This window comes from Globicephala melas, chromosome 9 (assembly GCF_963455315.2).
Source record: "Globicephala melas chromosome 9, mGloMel1.2, whole genome shotgun sequence".
Lineage (NCBI taxonomy): Eukaryota > Metazoa > Chordata > Mammalia > Artiodactyla > Delphinidae > Globicephala > Globicephala melas.
Window position 1 is genome coordinate 44818344 of NC_083322.1, and position 14550 is coordinate 44832893.

The window sequence follows — 14550 nt, forward strand, 5'->3', positions numbered from 1 at the left end:
ACAGGATTCTTGAGTCATTGAAGGAAAGGATTGTGTCTTCTACTGTCTTTCTCCAGTATCACAGTGGCTGTTGCATAGGAATCACTCAGTAAATACTTGGAGATTTGTAACAGACTCCATAGCTTTGGGATAATATTATTGATCTTGTGTAATGATCTTAGAAAGTGTGTGACTATCATGTAGGTAATTACTAAAGATTAACTCTTTCTAAATGTCCTATTCCGAATTCCTCTTAAAATTACACATGCAGAATACATGTATGCATTTCTGTTGGATATATACCTAGGAATGGACTACACCTAACATATATATGTTTACTAAATTATTTGTATTAGGATAACACTACTTATAATAGCCCCAAATGGAAATTATCCAAACACCTGTCAACAACAGAATGGAGAAACAAATTATGATATAGTCATACAATTGAATATTATACAGCAATGAGAATGAACATTCTACAGTTACGTGCAACAACATGGATTAACTGCACAAACAAAATGCTGAGATAAAGAAATCAGACCCCCCAAAAGTATATACTGAATGATTCCATTTATATAATGTACAAAATGAACAAAACCAAGCAATGCTGTTAGAATTCAGGACAGTGCTCTCTCTTGGGGAAAAGTGTTGGGTACGTGGAAGGGGCAGGAAGGAGGCTTTTCTGGTAATGTTCTGTTTCTTGATCACAATCTTATTACACAGATGTGTTCAATTTGTCAAAATTAATGGAGCTGTGTACTTATTGTCATGTGTGCTTTTCAGTCTTTATTATACTTCAAATGAAAATAATTCTCCAAATACCTGCAAACTCTACTCAAATGTTTTCTTCATTCCCTACCAACAAACTCTCTTATCATAGTAAGCTTACTCTGCTTTTAATTAGAATATTGTGGACGTATTTTGTGTGTTAATTCAACTCTAACTTCCTTGAGAGGTGGGGCTCTTTGTTGTTTATCTTTATTTCTCCTAATAATATCTAGAGTGGTAACACACAAATGTAAGTGTTTTGTTGAAGGAATGAAAACAATGAAAGAATAAATGAACAACTCAACCCTCAACTATTCCAGACAAACAGAAGCTCAGTCATGACGACTGTCATCACTGTTAGAGGATTATGTCATACATGGCAGTCTACTGATCTACCTGTCTATGCGCATGGCTCTAAAAGACAAATGTATATAGTAAAAACGCTTAAGTCACTGGATATATTAATAGGATAATTCTTCATTTTGTGAATAGATTCATGGTTAAGTTTTTCTACTTCATCTAATATTTATTATTTATTCAGGATTTATTTTGTACTAGAAACAGTTCTAGGCAGTTCATTGACATTTGATCATTTAATTCTTAAATCAGTGAAGTGTGAGTTGTTAAGAAACTAGGATTTGGATTCAGACAGACTTATGTCCAAATTGTGATTCTCCCACTTAAAAACTGAGCAGTTGTGGGTACATTAATTCTCTGAGCCACATAGTTTCATAGAGTCTACAACAGAGATAGTCACGTCTACCTTATTGCAAGGTTCCCATGAGACAATGTACAGTTGACCCTTGAACAACACAGTTGGAATTGCATGGGTACACTTACAAATTTTTTCCATAGTAAATATCATAGTACTACACCATCCACCGTTGACTGAATCCAAGGATGCGGAACCATGGATACGAAGGAATTGTGTGTGTGGAAGGCCACCTATAAGTTATACATGGACTTTCGACTGTGAAGAGGGTTGGTACCTCTATCACCCAGCCCCAAATTATTCAAGGGTCAACTGTAAATGAGGCATTTAGCCTGGTGCTTGGCGGATTACACGTGAAAGAGTACTGTTCATTATCATCAGGACCAGAGGTTAAGGAACTTTCCCGCATCTAATCCACGACCATCCGTCAGTAAGTTCTGCTGACTGTATCTCCAAAATATGTTTCCGGGCCTCCTCTCTCCATTTCCATTACCACCACTCTAATCCGGGCCACAGCCAGGCCCCTCTTGTTCTGTCCACTGTCATAGGCTTTGTAAATCTCTCCCTGTTTCTTCTTTTCTTCTCTCCAAAGCAGCCAGAATGATCCTTTCAAATCTTAAATTGCCTTAAACCCTCAATGTCTTCCTTTGAAATAAATTCCAAATACTTCACCAATACGCAATCTCATATGGTCTGATCCTTACTCTCCCTGTGCTCTGACCCTTCTGCTCCTACCAGAACATTAGACATTTCACATGTACTCTTGCCTCTGTTGCTCTTCCTTCACAGCTCAGCACAAAAGATGACTCAGAAAAAGGTTCCCATGTGATCCAGTAGATCTTCCCATGATTCTCTGTAGCCATCAACACGTAAATTTCACATTTCTATGTTTACCTGTTCATTGCCTGCCCACCGTTTAGACTAAACTTCCCAACAATTTTGCCATGGCTGTTCTACACGCCACTGAATAGTCACCACTAACCCAGTGCCTGGAACATATATCTTCATTCAACAAGTATGTACTTATGGCCTTTCATGAGCAGGCACTAGAACTGCAGATTAATACACACGTTAAATAAGTAAATGTATTGTGTTAGCAAGGGATCATCTCTACTGAGAAAACCAAAACTGGTGGAAGGTTGATAGAGGGGGAGAGATGGGGGTAGGGGTACAGTATAAACTAGGGTGGTCAGAGGGGACCTCCCTGACAGGAGCATTTGAGCAGAGACGAAGAATGTGAGAATAAACCAGGGAAGGGGATTCCAAGTAGGACCAAGTGCAACTATCCTGAGGTAGGAGCGTGCCTGAGAGTGTGAGGAAGAGTCACGGACCAGTGTGGCTGGAGCTGAGCGAGTGAAGCGGAGAATAGTAGAAGGTGAGATCAGAAAGGCCAGAGGAAGCCTCAGGGCCTCTGTTAAGTTTAGGTTTTGACTGAGGGAGAGGGGAAGCCGTTGAAGGTTTCCGAGCCTAGAGGAATACAATCTGATTCATGTTTTAACCAGATGCTCAGGATGCTGAGTTGAGGACTGTGTATGGAATGTACGGAGCCAAGAGTGAAAGCCCAGGTGCCATTTAGGCCAGGTGAGAGATGAAGGCAGTTTGGACCAGGGTAGGAGTAGTGGAATTGCCAGAAAGTGGTCAGATCCCGGATATAATTTTAAGATAGTACTGAGAGAATCTGCAGACATTTGTTTCTAGTGTGTGAAAAAGAGGAGTCAAGAATTACTCCAAAAGTGATATTCAGTAAACCTTTGTTGAATGGATGAATGAATGAATGAATGAATAAATGAATGACACATAGCTATTAAACAGCAGCAAGGTTAGTTGGTCATCAAAATTCTTGTTGTGATTCTCAACTTTTTAAGAAACTAAGAGAAAGCCTTTCTTTAGAAAAATGTACATATGTACATATATGCCAAATTTGTACATAATTTTAGGAAGGACCAGAACCTCTTAAAATCCATCCAGAAATCCCCTGTGTGAAGAGAGCCTGCATGTCATCATACAAGCAACTAATATAAAACTTGATTTTCAAGATGCAGTTTGCATAAACTTTTGCAAAAAAAATCTCCTTATAAAGTACCCACTCCAATCTTACAAAATGGATTCATGTAACAGGAAAAAGACAAACTGCACTTCTGTTTTCTATGTTTATAAGTAACGATTACAACACTGGAATATAGCAATAATTTTGAATTCAGCAGCATAAAAAATAGTCATCAGGGACAATAAATCATTCTTAATATATGTAAAAGCCTAAAGGAAACTACATTTTCTTACAGTAAGATCACAAAAGTTAATAAAACACCATTTCTTTACTAATGGCTGGAAGTATAATAACTCAGTCCAATAATACTGGTTTTGTCATACTGGTAGAAGTTTTCACTGGCAGATTCAGGCGACCTTATTTGATAACAAATTAGAAAATGAATTTAATAAATGCGGTTTGGTGAGTAAAATAAAAAGTATGTTTCACGGAGGAAAAATGAGAAAGGTGTTTCTGGAAAGGACTGCAGTGCTGTTTTGTGCAAAGACTAAAGTCAAAGACAATGTTGCAGCGTGTTGTGAGTGGCATAAACAACCATATATTTTTAAATTGCATGATAATAGTACACTTCACTCTAGTCTTCACTCTGAAAGAAATCTAAAAAGCAATCCAAATGTTGCTTTATTTCCAGATTATCTGTTTAGTCTAAGTAATGCTAGTGTAATGCACATAAACAAAATAGTAAGACATCTAGTTTAAATTATATTTTTAAGCCCTCTAAAGTTTCAAGGGGAATAAGGTTGTGTTGTGTCTTGTCTTACAAGTTAAATACCTTTATTTAAACCCCAAGGGCTGTTTTCCAAAGTGGGATGCTCTGCCACAGCCACAAAACTCTTTCCAGGCAACGCGGATCACAGAGTTAAAACTCTAGGGATTAACACTGGGCTAGTTCACAGGCTTCCAGGCTGCCCTGAAGCATTTGTCTAAAAGCTTTAAAAAAAAAAAAAAAAAAAAAAAAAAGGCAATAGAGAAAATGGTCCAAAATCTATCTCAGGAAGTACCCTACTTCTGGGGAAAAAAACTCTGGTTCTGAGGTTTTGCTGCCTGATCCTGCCCAGGTCTACATTCTGCTGCCTTATACCCCTGGAGAGCTGAGAAAAATGCCTGTCATGTTCCAAACTGATCTCTTAAGTAATGAGGGGATTGTGAAAAAGAGAGTCAACAGAATTCCCATTTGCTAAGACACAGGTACCAACTGGATGACCTAAAAATAACAACACTTGAGTCTTAATTTAGACTTTATGCCTCTGTTGCCTTGCAACTCAGTCAAATTATACCTAAATTTTCTCTGGGTCATTTTTATAAGTGAAATATGAACATTCACCCAGTGAAAGCAAGACAGAGGCAGGCAGATAGACATTGGGCAATTTTAAAAAATCTATTTAAAAATGTCATGGCCTCAGAAGCAAAGAGCATATCAGTTCAATTAATATTAAATGGAGTTATAGAGGTAAACTTTGGTGTGCAGTGATTGCCGTAAAAGGAGAAATGGTGAGGATACACTCCCTTTACTCCGAGTATTTGTCCATAACTCACAATGTATTTCTGTTTGGAGTACTGGTGTTAACATGCTTTCTTAGCAGAGAGTAGAACAGCCGTTATGGTGTATGTTATGAATGCATATTAACAGCACAGACATTTGCATATCTGGAACTACAGTAGAAAATGCATAACGAAATTTCTTTTGAAAGACTATTGTACAAACACACTGAATCCTTGCTAAATCTTGACATAACAACTTTTTGTTTCCTCCCTTTAAAAAAAAAAAAAACTAAGACATTCAAACAATAGATTAATACTCAGAAAACCTCAACACAGATTCTATACCCCACCTCGCCACATCACCACCACCACCAAAGGGTTTTATTTCGTGTTCAAAGGCAGAAATAGAACAGCCCCAAATGTTTTCATGGAAAAGCTGGTTCTCATTTGTCTGCACATCGCAAAGATAAAGTATAAAATCTATCCTTGGGATGAGCTACATCGGTGATAATTTTCTACTAATGTGTCACTTTATCTGTTCCTTGGATTTTGATTTTCATGTCTGTGATGCCTGTAATACAATGCAGCTTCTGGAGACTTTGCAAGTTTAAAATATGGTGCAATATGCCACATTCATGACGGGGCTGGCTGCTTCATGGCTTGTGACTCTGATACTTACTTACCCTCCTTTACATTTAAAAAGTAAACCATTCCTGAGAACAAACAAAATTCTGCACCTGGTCTTCCTATAGATATTCTCTGTGCTGATATAAAAATTGTGTGTAGTTTTTGAACCAAAAGCTATATGAAATACACTTAATGCACCCATTACCAGGACTATTCCCTTAAACAACAAATTTGAAACGCCTTTGGTGTGTCTGATTTTTTTAAAAACATGAGCTAGGCCAACCTACCCAATATTTTAAGTTATGAGTTTATAGCCTTATTTTAAATTTGCATTTTTTTACCAGACCACTGAGAGACAAAAAATGACCCTCCTTTACTTAGCATGATTCTTCTTTTTGCCAACTTCCCCATCTTTTCTCGAACAGTCCAGGCAAAGTCAGGTAACTTTGTGGGGAGACGGAAATGAGTGGAGTATGACAGGAGAAAAATTGCATTTAGCTTGAGTCCCCCGATGCCAATTTGGAACCAAAGTGCATTAAAGCAGCAGAATTTTAAACCTTTCAAAACTGGGATTTATAAGGGGAATGCTAACACAGATTCAACAGTTACAACTCTGCCAGGGATTACTTTAATACCAAAAGCATACTGTCTCACTTTATAGAAAGAGATTACTCAGTTGTCAAACAACAAAGGTTGTGTTTGTCTATTTTTAAACTTTTATTTTTTTTTAAAGCGCCCTTTTAACTTCAGTGACAGGCAATCCTGAAATAAAATGTCCTTTTATTTCAGGGGTAGGGGGCTGGTGGTGGCAGGGGAGTAGAGAAAAGGAGAAGGCGAGGTTTGCCTCTGGCTTCACAGTTCGTTTTATCTATAAGGTTTTGCCAGCTTTGCTTAACTGTTTGTACCCTGCTTTTGTTAAGAAACCAAAAGGGAAAAGTGGAAGAAAAAGGTAAGTATGAAATAAATCTGACAGAGAAAAACAACTGGACACTGATACAGGGATGAGAAGATATTTAAAATGATTTTGATCCAGAGGGGGGAAAATGTGAGGGGATGATTTTCAGGAGAAAGAAAAAAATCTGAAAGCTCCAAAAAATAGGAAAGCTAACCTTTGACTAAAATACTCAGCAAAATGCTAGGGAAAGACAAAAACCTAAGTGATAATTTTTATGTTCATTGTATATGAAATGAAATGAGAAGGAACAGGCCAGTGAAGGCTGTAAAGAGAGGGACAATAAGAGAGTGAAGTTGTGACTTTGGGTAGAGGACATAAGAATGTAGTTTGAAATCTTTCACAGTGGACTTGCAGTTGTCTCTGCATTTTACACAGATATACAAAGAATCTCTCTGAAAAGTTGTTGAAAGATACCAGCAAGTGTAGAAAGGGGAGCATCTGAGGATGTCTTTCACAGACCCCAGATGGAGAAACTGTTCTTTTATTCCAAATTCTTAAGAAGCACAGAAGTCTTACATGTCAATAAGAGAACACACAGACACACACCCATAAGTTACATGCCATGAAAGGAAATAAGGAGACCTTTGTTGATCCCTGTTCGCTTACACAAATCTTAGTTTGGTTAAGCATCTCAAGACCATTTTCCTGATCTCAGCTCCTTTTCACGGCTTTCTTTCCCTGGGCACCCAGGTGCACAAATGGAATGGTGATCTTTACAAAACATCAACAACAACAACAACAAAAAACCTCTCGCTCACACACAAAAGCCCACCTTGCAAATGAATGGAATATTAACGACTACCTAATAGTTGCACCGTTGGCAGGGCGAAACTGAACACTAACACAGCTATTTCTACAGATTGCCAGCGAAGCCGAAGCAGCTCGAGGAGAAACGCACCTACTGTATGTGAAAGGCTGGTGCAGATTTTTTTCCCTATCAGTCTAACCTTCTGTGTTGATGCATGAATGCTGGTACCCACTTACAGGGATGCCAGATGATCAGTGCAGAATGAAGGTCCCAAGAGAGAGGATCACATGGTTCTCTCTGCCCTGTGACGTCACTAGCAGATGGCATGGGTACCAGCTCTGGCAGTTGGCATCAATGTCACTTTTTAGAGATCAATGAGATAGTGCAGATACACACAGATCTAGAGACTCCAGGAGACGATGCGACACTCAGCCTGAAAAGATGTGGAAGATCCAAAATGAAAACTGATTATTGAATGAAATTAAAACCTAAGGTAATATAAATAAAGATATACTTCAATTGATGCTGGCTTTGCATGCAAGTATTTAAAGATACAGTGTCACTGTCTTATAGTATTTATATGGTCTTTTGTCATCTATAACTTCTTATCATATTTCATTCTTATGATGTAATTATCACATACTTTCACGGCTATTATGTAACTGCAAGTATGTAGACATTATTAAGAGTTTGCGTGTGTGTGTTTGTGTGTGTGTGTGTGTGTGTGTGTGTGTGTGTTGAGGGAGCTGGAGATTGTTAAATTAAAAAGTCTCTGTTTTAACATGCCTATTTGTTTGAAGACTTTAGATGAAAATACTTGCTGCTTTGCCAAACGAAAGCCAAAATTGCATTTGAAACACAAATTATTTTCCCCTTTCATTCGGGATTCTGAATACACGTGCACAATTGCAGTCAGAATCCTTGGACCGTTCCTGTCAGATATTAGCTAGAGGGAGACTTCTGTGGCTCGTAGAACAAAAACACTACGAGAGTGTTTTTTGTCAGATGATTTGAACAGCAGTAAACAGACAATTACACTGAGAAAAATTTAAAATAGAGAAGCAGTCTCAATATTTTTCTTGACTTAAAATAATGCCAGTGATTTTTAAAATTTATTTATAGAGTTTATCCCAAATTAGCCTAACCTCCCCCTCGCTTTTTTTGGTGAAGGTTGGGAAAAGAGTGCTCTCTTACATGTTTCGTTACGGATCAGAAAGAAAGCAGTTTTTAAATTGGCTCTGATTAATCTTTTCTTTAAATTTGTGTATTTCAACAGCCACTTATCTAAATTCACAGTTATATAATACAGCAAATAAAGTTAAGGCTTATTTTCTTTCTAAAAAATAAATCTCCACAAATTTGTCAGCTAATGGAGAGGTAGCATTTTTTATTTTAAAAACTGGTGCCTCTTCTCATTTTGCACTCAGGGGAATTGGAATTAATGAAATTCTGCATTGCTATATCATGTTTTGCATTTGTTTGAATTTCACTGTCCTTTTCGTGTATTAAAAATCAGTTTAAAATCAAAGAGAAATGGAGGTGGTGGTGGTATTACAATAAATACTTCCTGTTTTATTTTCTTTTGATAATTTGGTATAAATTAATCCTATTGCATGTGTCATTGTTTTCTTTAATAATTACTAGGCTGCACAAACTCAAAAATTTTATTTAATGTAAAAATCAGTCTTTTTCTCATGTTTTTGTATTCTTATGATTAAGTCATTGAATATGCTTTAAGTGTATAAACTTTAAAAATGAAAACACTTTAAATATTGTGCTGGCATTTTTTCAGGTAATTTAAGATTAGAGAACCATGTTAACACTACCGTTTGATGAGTCAGTTGTAATGCCAGAATCCCAGATGTGCAGAAAGTTTTCTAGAGAATGCGAGGACCAGAAGCAAATTAAGAAACCAGAAAGCTTTTCCAAACAGATTGTCCTTCGAGGAAAGAGCATCAAAAGGGCCCCTGGAGAAGAGACTGAGAAAGAAGAAGAGGAGGAAGACAGGGAAGAGGAAGATGAAAATGGGTTGCCCAGAAGGAGGGGTCTTAGGAAAAAAAAGACGACCAAGCTCCGACTGGAGAGGGTCAAGTTCAGGAGACAGGAAGCTAACGCGCGCGAGAGGAACAGGATGCACGGCCTCAACGACGCCCTGGACAATTTAAGAAAAGTGGTCCCCTGTTATTCTAAAACCCAAAAACTGTCCAAAATAGAAACTTTACGACTGGCCAAAAACTACATCTGGGCACTTTCTGAAATTCTGAGAATCGGCAAGAGACCTGATCTGCTCACGTTCGTCCAAAACTTATGCAAAGGTCTTTCCCAGCCAACTACAAACTTGGTGGCAGGCTGCTTGCAGCTCAATGCCAGGAGTTTCCTGATGGGTCAGGGTGGGGAGGCGGCACACCACACAAGGTCACCCTACTCTACCTTCTACCCGCCCTACCACAGCCCTGAGCTCACCCCTCCCCCGGGGCATGGAACTCTTGATAATTCCAAGTCCATGAAACCCTACAATTATTGCAGTGCGTATGAATCCTTCTATGAAAGCACTTCCCCTGAGTGTGCCAGCCCTCAGTTTGAGGGTCCCTTAAGTCCTCCCCCAATTAACTATAATGGGATATTTTCCCTGAAGCAAGAAGAAACCTTGGACTATGGCAAAAATTACAATTACGGCATGCATTACTGTGCAGTGCCACCCAGGGGTCCCCTTGGGCAGGGTGCCATGTTCAGGTTGCCCACCGACAGCCACTTCCCTTACGACTTACATCTGCGCAGCCAATCTCTCACCATGCAAGATGAATTAAATGCAGTTTTTCATAATTAATGAGGAAAATGAAAATAAACAGTGGTCATTCACCTCCCCCTTCTGATTAAGACAAAGCAGATGCTTGTGGGCTGAGTAATAGGCACAACTCTAGCTAAGGTGTTTACTAGTTTCTGGAGTGTGTTTCAACTATTGTGAGAATTTTCTATGTAATAATAAATCTCTTTTCCTATGAGAACTTCTTTTCCTTTCCTTTTGTCTGTAAAGCACTGTGATTCTGTTTCTACTGGAAGGTTATTTTTTTCATGTTTTATTTTCTTTTAAATTCACTTAATTTGTTTGAACAAGGTGTCTAAGAATATACTGTTGAATAAAGACGTGCACACAGCATAATTCAGTGTCTACTTCAGTTGTACAGTAATTATAAAAATGCATGTTATTAAAAATAAGATGAATAAAATGATGTGTTTATAATTATTAGGAATTTATATATAATGTATCTCTGAAAAATTGAACATTTTAAATATCGAGAATAACACTAAGCTGACAATGATATTGGAAGATGCATTTGAGGGTGTACAACAGTATAAAAAGCTATGCAACTTTCGTTTTATTAAGGACGAGTCTAAATGCATTCGATCGGGAACTATTCCTCTTCAAGGATTTGCAGGTGGGGCAACATGATATTTGGGTAGGTGGTGTCATAATTTTGGAATAATTATATCAATCCTAGAGAAAAAATTTTCAGCACTTGTTTTGTATTGTTCAGAAATTATCTGTACAGGTTTGTTTTCACAATGTATAATTGTGGTTTTCCACCCACATTTTTAAAGCAATTAAACATAGATATTTCCACTCGTAAAGGACATCTATTAGCTGTGATATTTTTGCATGATACTTATTATTTCCTGGTACACAGCTGGTTTCTGTCTCCAACACTCCCTCCTCCCCATTTCAGACATAGTTCTGGATTTCAAAACCAGGCGAGATAAAACAAATTTCTTAAACAAAATGGCCAAAGTGCTTACAAGAAATTTTTCTTTTTTTTTTTTTAAGTATCTTAAATGAAAGAAGAGGTGCCCATGAGGGTTAAACATCCTGGGGAAACAATGATAAATCCTGGTAACCTTCAGCTCGCGCCGAAATTCGGTGGCAAATTTCCAGCAAACACCAGAGTGGATGTTAAAACTGGAAGGTTTTACTCTGTGCCGTTTAAATAAGTCTGGCCGATTAGAGGCTAAATTCTGTGTGAGTATAAGTTTAAACCCTACTTGAATAGCGCAAAGGAGCTCACCCTCTTAAGCAGAACTGAGACTCTTCTAAGATAAAAATCAAGGTGGCAGTGACCTCACTCCAGATGCCCTCGTGCGTAGGTTGCCTCCAGGGGGAAGATGGGGACAGCTGCGAAGGCTGGTGAGGCCAGTAGAAATGGGTCCACCGATGGCGGGACCGCGCGGTGCTGGGTGGGCCGAGGCAGGGGGTCCGCGCTCCACGGCTGCGCCCACGCTGCCCACTTGTGCGCCCCGCGGGCATCGACTGAGCGGGCGCAGGCCCGACGGCGCCTCGCGGCTGACGCGGGGAGGAGGTGGAGGCGGCTTCCCGTCGCCTGCAGTCATCCGGGCTCAGGGACACGGGCTGCACTGCCCGGGTCCCGCCCGCAGTGGGCGCCCTGGGTCCCGGGGGCCGCGGCTCTTGCTCCGGCCTTGCAGGCCGGGGAAGACACTTCACCGCGGGGGGAGCAGGCGCGCCCGGCAGACCCTGCCCCGAACCGGGGAGGAGGCGACCTCTTGGTCGCCAGGCCCCGGGGGGCGGGAAAGGGGTCGCCCCATCGCCCGTGCTATCTGCCACGATGGGGGACGCGCGGCGGCGGCGGCAGCTTCAGTCTGCCCAAGTTCGGCTAAGAGCTGCCCGGTCCTGCCCCTCCGCGGCTGGCGGGGCTTCTTGAGCCGAGGCCGAGAGACTCAGCGTCCCCCGTCCCTCAGCTCCCCCTGCCTTAAGCGCCCGGCCCTATGGCGCGCGCGGCCGCCGCGCTCCGAGGGGCAAGGGTACCAGCAGCTGCTGGCGCGGTACTCGGTGGGTGACGGACGCGCCCTTCAAAGCAGGTGTGTTAACACCTGCCCGTTCACACCCCGCGAGGGCCGGGGCGAAGGAGTCGGGAAAGAGGAGGCAGTGTGCCCTCCAGGGATAGAGAGAAGTCTGCCTTAGGTAGAGAGCCGCCTGTCCCCTGTCTGTCGCCGACACGGGAGTGACTCGTGGTTGCTTCGTCGAATCCGCGCACAACACCTGCCCTCCCTGGGACTGTGTCCAGGATTGCCCGGCCTCGTTAAGGCCCCTCAGACGCTGAGAGTCAGATCTTTGCTCACCCTGTCTGAGCAAAGAGCACGAAAGTGAGGAAGCACCTGGAACTAGAAGAATCTGTTGTGTTTGGTTTAAAAAAAAAAAAAAAGAAAGAAGGAAAACTAAGGCAGTTTTGTTTGGTCATTAGCAGAATAGGTGTGGCGTTCCCACACCCTTGCTCCAAGGTGACCCACACTGCGCCTGCTCAGTGTCTTGTTGGTCCAGACAACCTTTGAAAACCGCAGTCTTCCGAGGGTCACAAACTCATGTTGGAACTAGAGATTGCAACAGGAGCTGCAGTCTCCTGTCTCCCTTCTGGCAATATGGGAGAGCTGCGAAGAAAAGCAGCTGGCTGAATGTCTGGGGAAGAAGCAAACGTTCAGAAGAAGCATCTCATCTCAGAGCTTTGTTCGTAAGAAATTCAAGCAAGAGTGGGATTTTTAGGCACAGACCCTAGAGATAATGAAATTTCTTCCATAATTTGGATGCACAGATCTGATGTGTGCTCTCTCCTTCAGTGGACTGATAGAATCAGGGTGTGTGGGACTGATCCCTGTGGCTTAATTATCCTTCAGATCCCACTGATGACCTCTGGCATGGGAATCACCCAGCTGCCACCTTTACACTCACCAAGGACAGAGTGTCAGTTCTCTTCCCCAACAGGGGCCTCCCTGTTCCTGGTTGACTGCAACCCTGAGAAATCATATGAATTGTTCATTCATATACCAACATCACAGATGCGATGCATTACAGAATCCTACCTCTTAAGGTATCGCTCCAATGGAAGAGGAAATAGTAAAGAATAGAGAGCACAATTGATCAGGAAGGCTTGGAGTCGGACAGATTTGGGTCAAAATCTGCCTCACTGCTAACCTCTTATTGCAGTCTCAGAGAGACTGTACACAACACCCAGAAGGCTTGAGGTCAGGACACCTTAACTCCTTGCTCTCTTCTTGACCCCATGCTTCCCTTACCTCCCAGCATGAGAGGATGAGAGGTATTTCTATTTTCTGAACCCTTTTAATAATTAACGCCTTTCAAATTGATTAAGCATCTCTTCTTTTTAGCTGAGTTGTGTGAATCTCATATTTAATCTCAGGATTAGTGTGTGTGTGTGTGTGTGTGTGTGTGTATGTGTGTGTATAATGTAAGTGGCCTCAACAAAATAAAGATGTATTTCACGCTTATTTAAAAGAAGTGGTAGATAAAGTAGGACTTGTATGGCTGTCCAAAGGCACCAGAGGCCTAGGTGCCTTCTACCTTTCTATTCCTCTAACCTTAGTATGGGGCTTCCATTCTCAAGTTCACCTCATGGCCCAAGATGGCTGCTGGAGTTCTAGCCATTGTGTCCTCATTCCAGTGAAGAAGAAGGAAAGGGGATGGCAAAAGAATGTCCCACCCACCTGATCAGACCCCTTTAGAGAATATTTATGAAAGTCCCACCCAATGAGTTATACTTACATCTCACTGCCCACTTCTAGATTTCAGAGAAGCTGTAAAATATATCCTTTTTATCAGAGCATATTGCCACCTGGAATAAATTCAGGTCCTGAATATGTAAGAGGGAGAAAATGGATGTTGGTCAGGCACCCAGCAATCTCTGCCATGCCTCTCCTTCTAAACTCTGAAGCCTCAAGAGCTTTGGCCTCACCTTATGCACTGTGAGGACCACTTCAGCAGCCTGCCTTGCACATCATAGGTGTTCAATATAGTTTTAAATTATTTTAAAAATCCTCATGACCGTTCAGGAGGAAAACGTTCCAGGGCATGTCTTCCATCTGTGTGCTCATGAGATACACTGCATATCAAACTTCAACCGGACCATTTCTGCAGTACAACCATCCTTCACTGATGCCCCTCAAGGGGTTGTCTTGATCACACGGGTCTTTGTCTCCTCACACTGCACTGCTTCTGGCCTCCAAGATGACACTTTTGTGCCGCCCATGGCATCGCCTGCCTTAGAGAGTTCAGTCTGCCAGATAAGAGACTGTCTTAGCTTATTTTCTTTTTAGTACAGTGATCCCCATCCCTTCCCAGCTGTATGTGGCCAGGTTTGCTTACCTCTTTCCAAGACCAATGCCTTTAACTCTGCTGTCCACCAATTCCTTCGTCTCTCTGAGATCTT

General features: G+C 41.2%; 1 protein-coding gene across 2 annotated transcripts; it reads left to right on the top strand.

Moving 5' to 3' along the window:
- The first annotated feature begins 7518 nt into the window (after positions 1-7518).
- Positions 7519-10948, top strand: NEUROD6 (neuronal differentiation 6). Of its 2 annotated transcripts, none has more exons than XM_060305450.1 (2): positions 7519-7814; positions 9255-10948. In XM_060305450.1, exons 1-2 carry the CDS (start codon positions 7797-7799, stop codon positions 10146-10148), a joined length of 912 nt encoding a protein of 303 aa, XP_060161433.1. In that variant the 5' UTR covers positions 7519-7796; the 3' UTR covers positions 10149-10948. The 2 variants fall into 2 exon arrangements, with proteins under 2 accessions (XP_060161433.1, XP_030712831.1); XM_030856971.2 differs by having other exon boundaries at positions 7526-7814; positions 9114-10948.
- Positions 10949-14550: the final 3602 nt, after the last annotated feature.

Excerpts from the sequence above, each read along its gene's own strand:
- NEUROD6 (XM_030856971.2), top strand. The coding sequence starts at position 9,135 with ATGTTAACACTACCGTTTGATGAGTCAGTTGTAATGCCAGAATCCCAG.